Source organism: Trachurus japonicus, chromosome 22 (assembly GCF_045865225.1).
Source record: "Trachurus japonicus isolate A0001 chromosome 22, Traja_1.0".
Taxonomy (NCBI): Eukaryota; Metazoa; Chordata; class Actinopteri; order Carangiformes; family Carangidae; genus Trachurus; species Trachurus japonicus.
This window is the reverse complement of record NC_140928.1, coordinates 497,514-509,850: the sequence shown is the minus strand read 5'-3', so window position 1 is coordinate 509,850 and position 12,337 is coordinate 497,514. Positions and strand designations below refer to the sequence as shown.

Genomic DNA, 12,337 nt, shown 5'->3' with positions numbered 1-12,337 from the left:
GTCTCTACTGTCCCGTTTATAATGTCTTTCATCTCTAATGTCTCATGTAGGGATGCACATGATTAACCGTTTAACCGTTAACCGATAACAAGCACTTTGACCGATTAATACTATCGGTTATTTATTTATTTTATTAGCTCCTTATGTCGTCAACTCATGGGGGCGTGTCGACACGTGCAGAGTTCACTGCCTTCAGTCATATTTAGTAGCTAAAAGTTCCACAGGAGGACTGACAGTATGAGCAGCAGCCCCCATGAAGGAAGATCAGACAATAAATGTAACCTACACGGACATAGATGTGCATCACCTGTAACTACGGCGCTGAGGAAAAAAAACAAAAAAACAACGAGGACGTTGCTGCTCTCCAGCTGGTTCACCTGCAGCTCTCCTGCAGCTCCACAGAGGAGCTGCAGGAGAGCTGTCAGGAGCTCTGCTGCTCCTTCAGCCTGGTGTTTGGCTGCACTTTGTATAAAAACACTTCTACATTGGACGATCTAACCTCCAGAGCGCGATCAGCTGAGACAGAGCACACTGATCAGCTGTCGCGGCGCACGTGTGTATTTAACGGCAAAAAATGAATAAAGATGAAAAATTGGAGCAATCAATTTTTATTTTTTTTTGCCGTGCGCCGCAAGCATCTTAATCTTATCGGTTAACGGTTAATAATCGGTTAACGAGCGTCGGTTATCGGTCAGAAAAGAAATTCAAAATGTGCATCCCTAGTCTCATGTTTCTACTGTCCCCTGTTTCTAATGTCTCATGTCTCACCTCGGTATCAGAGTCGTCTGTGGATTCTTCAGACAGGTCCAAAACCTCCAGACCAGAACCTGGAACACACAGCTGGTTTTAGTCACACACACACACACACACAGACACACACACACACACACACACACACACACACACACACACACACACACACACACACACAGACACACACACACAGCTGTTGTTACCTGAGGACGGGACCAAGGTGGAGAGGAACTCCTCCCTCCTCCTCATCAGCCTCCTCTTCCTCCTCTGGAGACCGAACTCCGTTTCCCTCAGACCCTTGATCAGCCGGACCGCCTGCAGCCACACACACACACACACACACACCGTTATCAGCTCACTGATGCATCAATAACTAGTTACCAAACAGTTATAGAGGAGGAGGAAGAGGAGGAAGAGGAAGAGGAGGACGAGGAAGAAGAGGAGGAGGAGTAGTACTGAGGATGAAGGCTCTGACCGTGTTGAGCGTGGAGACCTTGGACGTCTTGCGGTCCAGTCCGACCTCTGACCTCAGCCCGTTGAACAGCTGCTGCATCTTCCTCCTCCTCTCCCTCTCCTGCTCGTTGTGCAGCGTCCAATTCACCTGCCGGTTGCCATGGAGACACGAGACACGTCAGACTGCAGCAGCAAGAGGCTTTTACTGTGCTTACATATATATACGTAACGTGTTGAATGTGATGTAGGTGAGTTATCTGACATAAATGAAACTAAGGTAACGTATCATAGGGTGGAGATGTGTTACATTTACTGCATATACCGCTAGTTATTATATTAATAGTTTGTTACTTTGTTGCCTGTATGTGTGGGCTATAGGCTGTGGTAGTTGTGAGTCTGTGGTTGCCATGGTGATGAGGCCGGCGAGTGAGTGTGAAACACTGTAGGCTACCTATAGACACAGTCGGCAAGCAATGAAACGTCACTTCCGGTTAGGGCCGTGGGGGAAAACAAACCGTGTCCCCCATACACACTCATGCAAAAACGCGGCATTTTAAACCTTTGTCAAAGGCTTTTTGGCCGTCCTGTCTTAGTTTTAATCACATGTATATGCTGACAGAGAGCTATATTTTTAGAAACTCATCACGATCTGGGTCGATTGTTGTCCGTACATTTAAAAATATTAGGTATTTCACAGTCAGTCATATTTGTCTTCCCCCACGGCTCTGACGCTCTCTTAGTCGCCGCCGGCCGGCTCTAGACACTCGTAGACACTGCCTGAGTTATTGTGTATTATTTTGCACCGCAAATAAATTCAAAAACCACAACCTGAACTTTTATATCGGAACTTCGCTCATCTTCTCCAAACGTGTAACGCTCTGACCGGAAGTGAAGGTTGCCGACCCTGCTGACTCGGTGTAGGCTATGGCTGTGAAAACTTTATATTTTAAGATGTACGGACAGCAATCGACCCAGATCGTGATGAGTTTTCTAATATATAGCTCTTTATCAGCACATACATGTGATTAAAACTAAGACAGGACGGCGAACAAGCGTTTGACAAAGGTTTAAAATGCCGCCTTTTTGCATGAGTGTGTATGGGGAAAACGGTTTGTTTTCCCCCACGGCCCTAACCGGAAGTGACGTTTCCTTGCTTGCCGTCTGTGTCTATAGAATTGTGCTAGGCCATATTAAATCAGTTTAACCCTATAACTGCTAAGGTGAGTTATGTAGCTGAGTTGTCGTACTTCTATGAAAACAAAGGGCTTCAGTGATAGACCTCTACTGCCTCTGTAGATACAGGAAGTAGAAGTTAGACCCCCCCCCCCAAGATGGCGGCGGCGGCGACGATCCGTTCCCATGGGCCGTTCCCATGGGCAGCAGCGTCAGAGGAGGCAGCTACGTGTAGATATCTATGTTTATTGTGAAGGAGGAACAGGAACTAGGGATGTCACGATTATACATTTTCTTGGTACGATTATTGTCAGAGAAATAATCACGGTACTACGATTATCACGATTATTCTGCATTAATTAATTTCACAACATATGAATGTGTAAAATCAAATATAGTCAAAATATAATTACATTACTCATTGTTTACACAAAATATTTCAAGTATCTATTAATATAGGACCAATTCAGGAAATGTTTGAAATATTCAGGGCATGAATTGTTATCCATACCAAATGTTTGCGTTTATTTTAATCGTTTTTTATTTTGTTTTGCTTTTCTTTTTTTTATTAAAAATGACACGCTAACATTTAAATTCCTACCAATTCAATGTTACGTTAGTTAAATGGAAAGAAGAAAGGACTCGCCACACTGTAGGAGCTCCCATACAAAAATTTTTGTTAGAGGACTAAAAAAGGAGACTCTCTCTCTCTCTTCGTCAGGTCAATTAATCTAATTAATTAAATTAAGGTCTAATTGACCTGACGAAGAGCGCACTGCTCGAAACGTTGTCTCCTTTTTTAGTCCTCTAACAAATATTTTTGTATGGGAGCTCCTACAGTGTGGCGAGTCCTGTCTTTTTTTCGTTTCGCCTCCCTGGACTCAGCACCTGGTTGCACTTTTGGATGTGCGTGAGCCTTTTTTGTTCACGTTAGTTAAACGGACCAGTATCTGAGCATTTACCTTTATTTTTGCGCCACATCTGCCGATACGGTTCCAACATCAAATTTTTGTGAAAGTGACGGTATTTAGGAATCTTTACGATTAAATAATTGTGGCGTTTAATACCGCGATTAATTGTGAAAACAAGTAATCGTGACATCCCTAACAGGAACAGGAAGTGATGTCATACCTTCATGGCCGGCTTCGTGGCTCCGCCTCCCGTCGCCGCGGTCGTCGTCGCCGTCTCTTCGTCGCTCGGCAACGACTCGTCATCGAAGTCCGACGAGTTGTCCGTCTCGCCGCTCGACGACGACGACGACCTCACCGACACCGTCTTCACCGACACCGTCTCCTCGTCGTCGTCGTCGTCGATGCAGATGATGTCGAGGTCGACGAGGTCACGGGCCAGCTCTGGGGGCGTGGCCACGGGGGCGGGGCTCTGTGATGTCATGGCCACGGGGGCGGGGCTCTGGGGTAAAGGGGGCGTGGCCTTAAGGACAAGACTCTGGGAGGTGGGCGGGGTTTGAGGAGGCGTGGCCACGGGGGCGGAGCTCTGTGATGTCATGGCCTTAAGGACAAGGCTCTGGGGTAAAGGGGGCGTGGCCTTGTGGGCGGGGCTCTGGGGTAAAGGGGGCGTGGCCTTGTGGGCGTGGCTCTGGGAGGTGGGCGGGGTTTGAGGGGGCGGGGCAGCAGCAGCAGGTTTCTTAGCAACCGTGGACAAAACCAGCGTCTTGACGCCGAGGCCGAGCTCCGCCCCCTGAGCCGCGGTCGACGACGGCGAGAGCGCGAAGAGCTTGACGGGGCCGGTGGCGGCGGTGGCGGCGAGGGGGGCGGGGCCTCCGAGCCTCAGCAGCCGGCGGGGGAGGGAGGGGGAGGGGGACGAGGGGGAGGAGGGGGGGGGGCAGGTGATGAAGATCGGCTCCTTGGCGCCGGGGGGGAGGAGCCTGAACGTCGTCGTCGTGGATACGCCTTTCCGAGGGAGGACGGCGCCAGCGGGGGCGGGGCTTAGGAAGGAGGAGGAGGGGGGGGCGGGGCTTCTGACGGCGGCCACAGACGCTGTCAACACAAAACAAAACGTTTTCACAACATTGAATGAATGAATGAATGAATTTATTTATTTAAAAAGGGACGATGCACAAAAAAAAACATGAATCTTGTAAAACAAGAAGAGATGCTCTGAGCCAGGTTGTTATAGCAACAACTGCTAATTTCCGCCTGTTAGTCCCTGGGCAGGTAAAGTGGGAACAGATACAATACTAAGATTAATTGAAATAGGACATAATAACCATAATATTTAAAAAAAATGACAGAATGCACTAATAAAAGCAGGGAAACAGGAGCCAGATCATAAAGTGCACAATAGGGACCAACAGCACATACACTCTCTCTCACTCTCATCACACATCTCATCTCATTTGTACATAGAATAAAATTGTACATTCACTCAACACTGTTGCTACATTTAGATGTAACCATGACGACCAGGGTGTCAGGTGATGATTGACAGCTGTTTCATGTCTCTAATGTCTGTTAGTGACTAGTGAAGTTAGTTAGTGACTCCCAGTATCTCTAGAAACAGACTGGGAGGTAGAGCCTTCAGTTACCGGGCTCCTTTACTGTGGAACCAGCTCTCTCCATGGGTCAGAGAGGCAGACACTCTAACTACATTTAAGTCTAGACTGAAGACCTTCCTTTATGACAGGGCTTTTAGTTAGGGCTGGTTCAGGTAGCTCTGATTTGTGTTAATCTAAGTCTTAAATAGTTGTTTCTTCCGACAGCAATCACTTCTATAGAGTGTTTGGTCTGAAACACGGGTCTGTCAGTCACTCTGCTCTGCTCTGAGCCCAGGAGAAAACTTTCCTTGTATCCTACAACCTTTATCCAATGAGGAGAGAGAACGGCATAAAGGGGCAGTCCTCTCTGTGTGTGCAGCCAAGGGATGCGCCTGAATGTGGTGACGTAGGGACGAGGACTGTTATGGTGCGTTCAAGGAAACTCGTATTTTTCCGACCGTGAAGTGGTACCAGTTCGATCTGGTACGAGTTCACGGGTCAGAAGTTACGAGTGGCCGTTATAGTGACTTTCACCGGTAAAACAGGTCGGAGAAACACGAGTGGGTTGCCTGGAACGCTACAAAGTCGTAAGTTGTGACTTGAAGCTGTAATTTACGGTTTCAAAAGCCTGCCTGGAACGCAGCATTAGCCAAAACCACCGGACCACTTACTTCTGCTTTAAGCTGGTCTGTCCTCTCTCTTCTGCCTAATGTCTCATGTCTCTAATGTCTCCTACCAGTGTGTCAAGTGATGATTGACAGCTGACAGTGACTCACCTGTCCCCGTGGCCCCGCCCCCTGAGGCTCCGCCCCCCGAGGCCCCGCCCCCCGGCCTCAGGTGGCTAATGGGGATCAGCTGGACCAGCTTCCCGTCCGGTCTGCGGTAACACTGGACCCCCGAGGCCGTCTGGACCAGCTGCAGGACGACCTTCTGCCCCGAAGGGGGGGCCGGGGCTGGGGGCGGGGCTCCGGGCCGGGGGGGCGGGGCCACCACAGCAGCCTTCAGCCGGGGGGGCGGAGCTTGGAGCAGCAGCTGGGCGCCGTCAGGGACCAGGAGCCGCGACAGAGTCCTGGAGTCTGGAGCAGAGAGGGGGGGGGGGGGGGGGGTGGTCAGACCTAATGAAGCTTCTTTCCCATTGGATAAAAACTGGTTTAAACCCGTTAACAGTCATGTAAGAATCATGATTCTGATTCTCTACGGGTCTGAATCGATTCATAAATCTGTTTTTTCTAGCAGTTGGAGTGAAAGTGGCTACGTCACTTAATTCAACAGAACTGTTTCCATCTCTTATGGCGCATTTCCACTAGCACGGCTCGGCTCGATGCTGCTCGGCTCGGCGCTGCTCGGCTCGATACGGCTCGGCACGGCACGGCTCGGCTCGGTTTGGTTGTGTTTCCATTACAACTGAGTATCACTAGTGCCGCCGTGACGTCATTTACACGGCGCCGAGCAACGCTCTAAACTCTGTAAATATATAACTTTAGCAACATTTGAAACATTTTCAGGCGAGAAAGTAGTCGTTTAGATCCCCAACGTGTTGAAAATCTGACAAAATACCAGCTGTTTACAATTTTGTTCTGACGAACTAAAGCTAGCCGTAGTGAGCAACGCACTTCCGGTTATTTTCACAAAATAAAACACCCGTTGCCTTTTATCATAAGGAAAGCCATCACGATAGAATTGGTGCTTTTACTTTGTAAACAGGAAGTGAACCTACCCTCGCTGTAGCTAGCTTTAAACCGCCGTTTTGACTGCTCTCGTCCCGTTAACGGCATTTAACCGTTCAATATGCCTTACCGGAGAGTCTACCAGCTCTGAGATCGGCCTGGTTCATTGTAAATGAATGATGGTTGATGTAAATGTGGTGTTTTCTGTGCGTACAGACCCCAAGGCAGTGCTGCTCTTCTGTCTAACCACAAACAAACTTCTGCTACAGCCACAATTGTTAGATTTCATCAATGAGACCAACATTTATCCCCTAAAAAGAGTTTAACCAGCCGGTGGTAAACCTCTTAAAAGCCATCGGGTAAGTTAATTAGCGGTCTGTTCTCCTCGGGGTGACGGTGGTAGGCTGGCCGGCGGAGCACGTCAGGAGCCGGGCTGCTGCCTCTGTGATGTCGCGGTCGCTGCTCGGACCTGGAGCTTCACTTCTCCCAAAAACATCGGGGCAAACTTCTAAACAGCCGTCGTTTGGATAAACTAACCGCACATTGGGGATCTAAACAGTTACTTTCTCGCATGAAAAAATATTAAAACTTAATAAAGTCACGTAGGTAATAACAGGGTTCAGCAGGAACATTTCTGTTGTCGGTCGTCGTGCGGTTATGACGCTTCCAGTGACGACACTCATCGGCCAATCAGTGGAAGGCAGTCGGCTGACGTCACGTTTGAGTAACGCTTCGGCTCGCTTGGAACCAGGGCTGAGGTGATACCAAAAGTACCTGGTTGCAGGTACTACGTGCTAGTGGAAACACGCAAATAGCGCGCCGAGCCGAGCCGAAGCGCACTAGTGGAAATGCGCCAATAGGCCCTATTCGCACGGGATTAGTTTTACCTGGGGACGTCTGGTGATTTGTAAATTCCCCCCCCCCACGTCTGTGTTTCTTGCGGTGCATTCGCACGGGATAAGTGAAGTCTGTATTTTACTCTAGTTTACTGACATTTAGGCTCCGATATGACGTCAAAGCTGCACATCCGCTGCTGTCACATCCATGTGCCAAGCAAATGTAAATAAAATGTCAAAGCAGCAACGTGACTTCGCAACAGTGTTGTCGTAGTAACGAGCCGTCATGGTATTTGTATTAAGCCTGTTGCACGTCATCCATCTCAATATCCTCCGAAATTTTGCTCTTTTTATGGATCTGAGCTGTTTATTTAAATGTGTCTCCAGCACCGATACCAGCCCGTGTTTGCACCTTAAACGTCTTCGAAAATGCTGCTCATAATTTCCACCGCAGCCTCCATGTTTCAGCCCGTACAGTAGCTATGGTTTCAACCGGGGAAGAAGTAGAAAAGGCGCGCAATAAAAACAACAAAAACAACAAAAACAAAAAATGCCCCTCAATCACTGAGATGCAGATTCACACGGGACTAGTTTTACCACGGGACCTCGGTCTTTGGTGAAATATAGTCGGTCATTTGCGGGGGAATTTTTACTTTACAAATTACTGACATGGCGCATTCGCACGGGATTAAGATCACAGACGTCCTCCACAATTATTACAGATTACCAGACGTCCCCAGGTAAAACTAATCCCGTGCGAATACTAGGGCTTTTGAATCAACCAAACCCGGCGTTAGCAAGCGTATTTCAGTCTGTGTGAATCGGGGGATTTCAGTTTGAGTGACGGTGTTTCCATCATAACGTTCTGATGCATCTAGATAGATAGATAGATAGATAGATAGATAGATAGATAGATAGATAGATAGATAGATAGATAGATAGATAGATAGATAGATAGATAGATAGATAGATAGATAGATAGATAGATAGATAGATAGATAGATAGATAGATAGATAGATAGATACTTTATTTATCCCGAAGGAAATTCAGTTTCTCAGCTGCACAATAAACAACATCATTCAACAGCGAGACATAAAATAAGTGCATCTGAACGCTGAAGGAAACACGGCGACTGTTTAGTTTTAAAACACAACGTTGTAGCTGATCAGTTAGAGCTGGACTCGTCTCACCTGTGGGTGCTGTTGCCAGGGTTACCACGGTGACGGGCCTGGGGGGTTTGGCGGGGGCGGGGCCGTTGGGGTCGGAGGTGGAGGTGGAGGGGGCGGGGCCTGAGCTCTGACCCTGTGACTTCCTGTTGCCCCCGACGCGGCCGGTCAGGTACGCCGCCAGCCGGTTGGCCGGGTGCAGCGCCCCCATGCGGCCCAGCTGGACCTTCGCCAGCGGATACAGCTTCCCGTTCACCTGACGACCAGACACCAGGAAGACCAGGATCAGAGACAGGATCATCACATCCGTATAGGACGAATCTCCTTGTTGTTTCCAACTACTTCCTGGTAGAAAACCAGCATGAGAACAATAGTGACGGACGAGAGTTTCACTATATTTATCTACTTTTTCATGTCACTATATCACCGTTTAGACTAATCTGATGTTTGTAAAGTTTATAAAACCAATGATTGGACAAACATTACTATTTATGTGTGCACATTTTTGTAATTAGTCATGGTTATCATAGATTAGCCGGGCTAACGGTTAGCTACCTGTTTAACTTTAATAACTCAGTGACTCAATAAACGCTCCATGAAAAAATATTTTCTCCAGCGGATATCTGAGTTCCAACATGACTGAGCTAACTGGAGTAGTTTCATGTCGTGTCCGACAACGGGAGGGTTTTAACAGCTGACGTCCTGCTGTTAGCTTAGCTGCTGTTAGCTTAGCTACCGCCGTTAGCTTAGCTACCGTTAGCTGTCCCTGTCAGCTGAGCCACTGATGCTTTCTAGACACTGTGATTCCCCCAAACTGAATAAATACAACACATAGCAACACAAAACACACACACAGAAATAGTAATGTTTCTTCAATCATTTCAGATTTGTCTAAACGGTGATAGGGCGTGAAAAATATGAGATATAGCTAAACTCTCGTTCGTTTCTACTGTTCTCATTTAAATTACAGCTGGTTTTCTACCTGGAAGTAGAATATAAACAACAAGGAGATTCGGTCTCTAAGGAGTTCCTACCTGCACCAGGTGGTCCGTCCCTCCCGGCTGCTTCCTATTGGCCGAGAGGAACCCGGCGGGGGAGATGCCGATGAGGAAGGGCAGCGCCATGGTAACCATCCTCCTCTTCTTCCTCTTCTTCTTCTTCTCTCCGGCCGTTCTCTGTTTCCACCACTGCTGCTCCGTCGTCCAATCAGACGGCTGCTGAGGCGTCGACTCCTCTTCCTCTTCCTCCTCCTCTTGGAGGTCGACGTCCTCCACCTCCCGCTGCCAGTCCTCCACTGGCCCCGCCCCCTCAGCTGGCCCCGCCCCCTCCAGCTGCAGCTCCTCCTCTTCCTGTTTCACCTGAGACAGGAAACGGCATCGTCATCATCAATCATCATCAATCACAAAACATGACATCATAATGAGACTGAATCGGTTTCTCCTTCACCGATTTAAAGTCAGTTCTATTTAATTTGTGAACATTTTAGTCATTAAAGTCCCAGTCTGTAACTTATTTGTCTTTTTCTGATCAAAAATCAAACCTGTCTTTCATAAATCCGTATTTGACTGAAGGTGAATCACAGCTGCATCCAGATGAAAGCTTTCTGGTTCCTTAGAATGAGTTGTTACAAGTCGTTACAAATACATAAGTGGGCGACGCACCGAACCGAGGCGGCCATGTTGCATCGTGACCGTAGGTAACCACGGAAACGGCCTGTTAAAACCGTCACCACTGTGTAGTGTGAGGAAGGACGGAGGCACCGGTGTTGCATTCAGGTGCAGTCAGGCAGACGGCCGTCGGCAAACCAACCGGATGTCATTTTACTAAAACAATACCACATCACCATGACAACATGTTGCCAGACCACTTGTTTATCCTGTTACATGCAGCGTCTGTTGTCTGTCTGACGTCTGCCCCATTTCACCTGAATGCAACATCAAGAATACGTTCAGATATGCAACCGCACCGCTAGATGGGGGGAATTCCTACATATTATAGCTTTAACATTAAAAACACTCTTTTTGGTTGGAAAATAAAGTAAGTAAAAGGTAAAAAAAAATTGAATTTCCAAAAATTAAGACGGAAAAAACAGAATTTGGGGAAAAATAAAACTTATTTTATAGGGTCCTGCTGCACCTTCACAATAAAACAGAGTGATCAGGGCTTTTATTGTGAAGCAGCAGCAGCAGGAAGTGGCGGTTGTGTCAGACCTTTATTTATTTATTTGTTTATTTCGGGCATGTTAATTAAGGGCCGTGTCCACCAGACGCGTTTTTAGCCTCTGGCCGTCTACTTTCCATTCAAACCTGTTGAGTTCAGCGCTCACAGCGCTCAGCGCCCTCGGCGGTAAAACACCCTCGGCGCTCCGCTTGCTTCTTTTTGTCGCGGCGTTCAGAGCGCTTCGAGTTGAAATCTGTTCAACTTTTAGAACAGCGCTGCGCTCGTCAATGTCACTTTTTCCCCGCACTGACCAATCAGAATCAAGAAGGGGCGGGACATACGTTACCACAGCAACACAACGAGACGTGGCTCGGTTTATATCATGAAGGTAGGCCGACCTCAGGGTCCATGTCAAAAGCTGCTAATGCTGTTGTGTATTTCTGACACTCGTTGTAGTGTTTACATTAAACAAGGCCGGAACACTGAAGTGTCAGAGGACTCGTTTTGTAACCTAGCAACAGCTGCATTCTGACGAGGGAGAGAGAGAGAGAGCGCTAAGCGCTGGGAAAGCAGCTAAAAACGCGTCTGGTGACACGGCCCCTAAATCATCATCATCACACTTCATCTTGGTTCAAATAATACAATAATACACATGGCCGAAAGGGAAAGCGGGAGAAGCAAAAGCTGATCTAGTCCCGCCCCCATTACCCACAGAATAAAATCTTTATCGTAATCTTTTCTTTTCTTTTGCTTTTTACATTTTGACGTAACATTCTTTTACCTGAGCCGGTCCTGGTCCTGGTTCTGGTTCCTCCTCCTTCCTCTTCTCCCTCTGGGCCTCCTGCTGCACCTTGGGTCTGGAGATGTGGATCTTGTACTGGATGCAGCGGTCGTTGCCGCTCCGCTCCACCGTCTGGCCCAGCGGGCTGATCAGGTACTTCCTGATCCAGAAGGGCCGGTCCAGCCGGTCCTGGGCCATCGCCTCACACAGCCGCTGCAGCACGTAGCTCTGGTCGCCGCCGCTCGCCCACTGGCACTCCGCCAGGATGATCAGACGCTTCGACGGCTTCGGGTCGGGCTCGGCCGGCGGCGGCGAGCTGGGGGGAGGAGGGGGAGGGGGAGGAGGGGGAGGGGGAGGAGGGGGAGGGGGGTCGGCCGGCCGGGGCTTCGTCTTCAGAGTCTGGACTTGGTGACTCGGAGACTTGAAACTGACTCGTTTGGGCTTTTTCTGAGAGTCGACCTAGAGAAGGAGAGACACGGTGTCAAAATGTTGAACTAACCTTTAAAGCAGAACTACCGTAGATGACCATTTAGTAGCCCGGGCGTTTATAAGAACCAGGCGCGTATTTGCAACAGGCTACAATTTATTTTTGCAATGAGCAGCACCAGACCATCATGCAAAGAACAAGGAGGTCACCATAGCAACACTGGAACAAAACTACTTTTTTCCCCGACACATCTTTATTGACATCAGACAATAAAAAGACAGTTTGTCTGTGTAACCGCGACACAGGGAGCTGATCAGAGCAGTGTTATGAACGATAGCGGGAGGAGGTGAGGGTGGGGGGGGGCGGTCGCGGTAATTTCAACACTGTACATTAGCGCATTTATCTATTTGTCTTTGTCGTCCAGCG

General features: G+C 48.4%; 1 protein-coding gene across 1 annotated transcript in view; it reads right to left on the bottom strand.

Moving 5' to 3' along the window:
* mgaa (MAX dimerization protein MGA a) overlaps positions 1-12,337 on the bottom strand; it is a 40,512-nt gene that overhangs the window by 7,760 nt on the left and 20,415 nt on the right. The window contains exons 12-19 of the mRNA XM_085767967.1: positions 11,485-11,943; positions 9,578-9,901; positions 8,568-8,799; positions 5,650-5,949; positions 3,511-4,376; positions 1,229-1,354; positions 957-1,068; positions 769-827 (exon numbers count right to left, since the gene is read on the bottom strand). Coding sequence (XP_085624093.1) covers positions 769-827; positions 957-1,068; positions 1,229-1,354; positions 3,511-4,376; positions 5,650-5,949; positions 8,568-8,799; positions 9,578-9,901; positions 11,485-11,943 — 2,478 coding nt within the window. The remainder of the gene's footprint in view (positions 1-768; positions 828-956; positions 1,069-1,228; positions 1,355-3,510; positions 4,377-5,649; positions 5,950-8,567; positions 8,800-9,577; positions 9,902-11,484; positions 11,944-12,337) is intronic.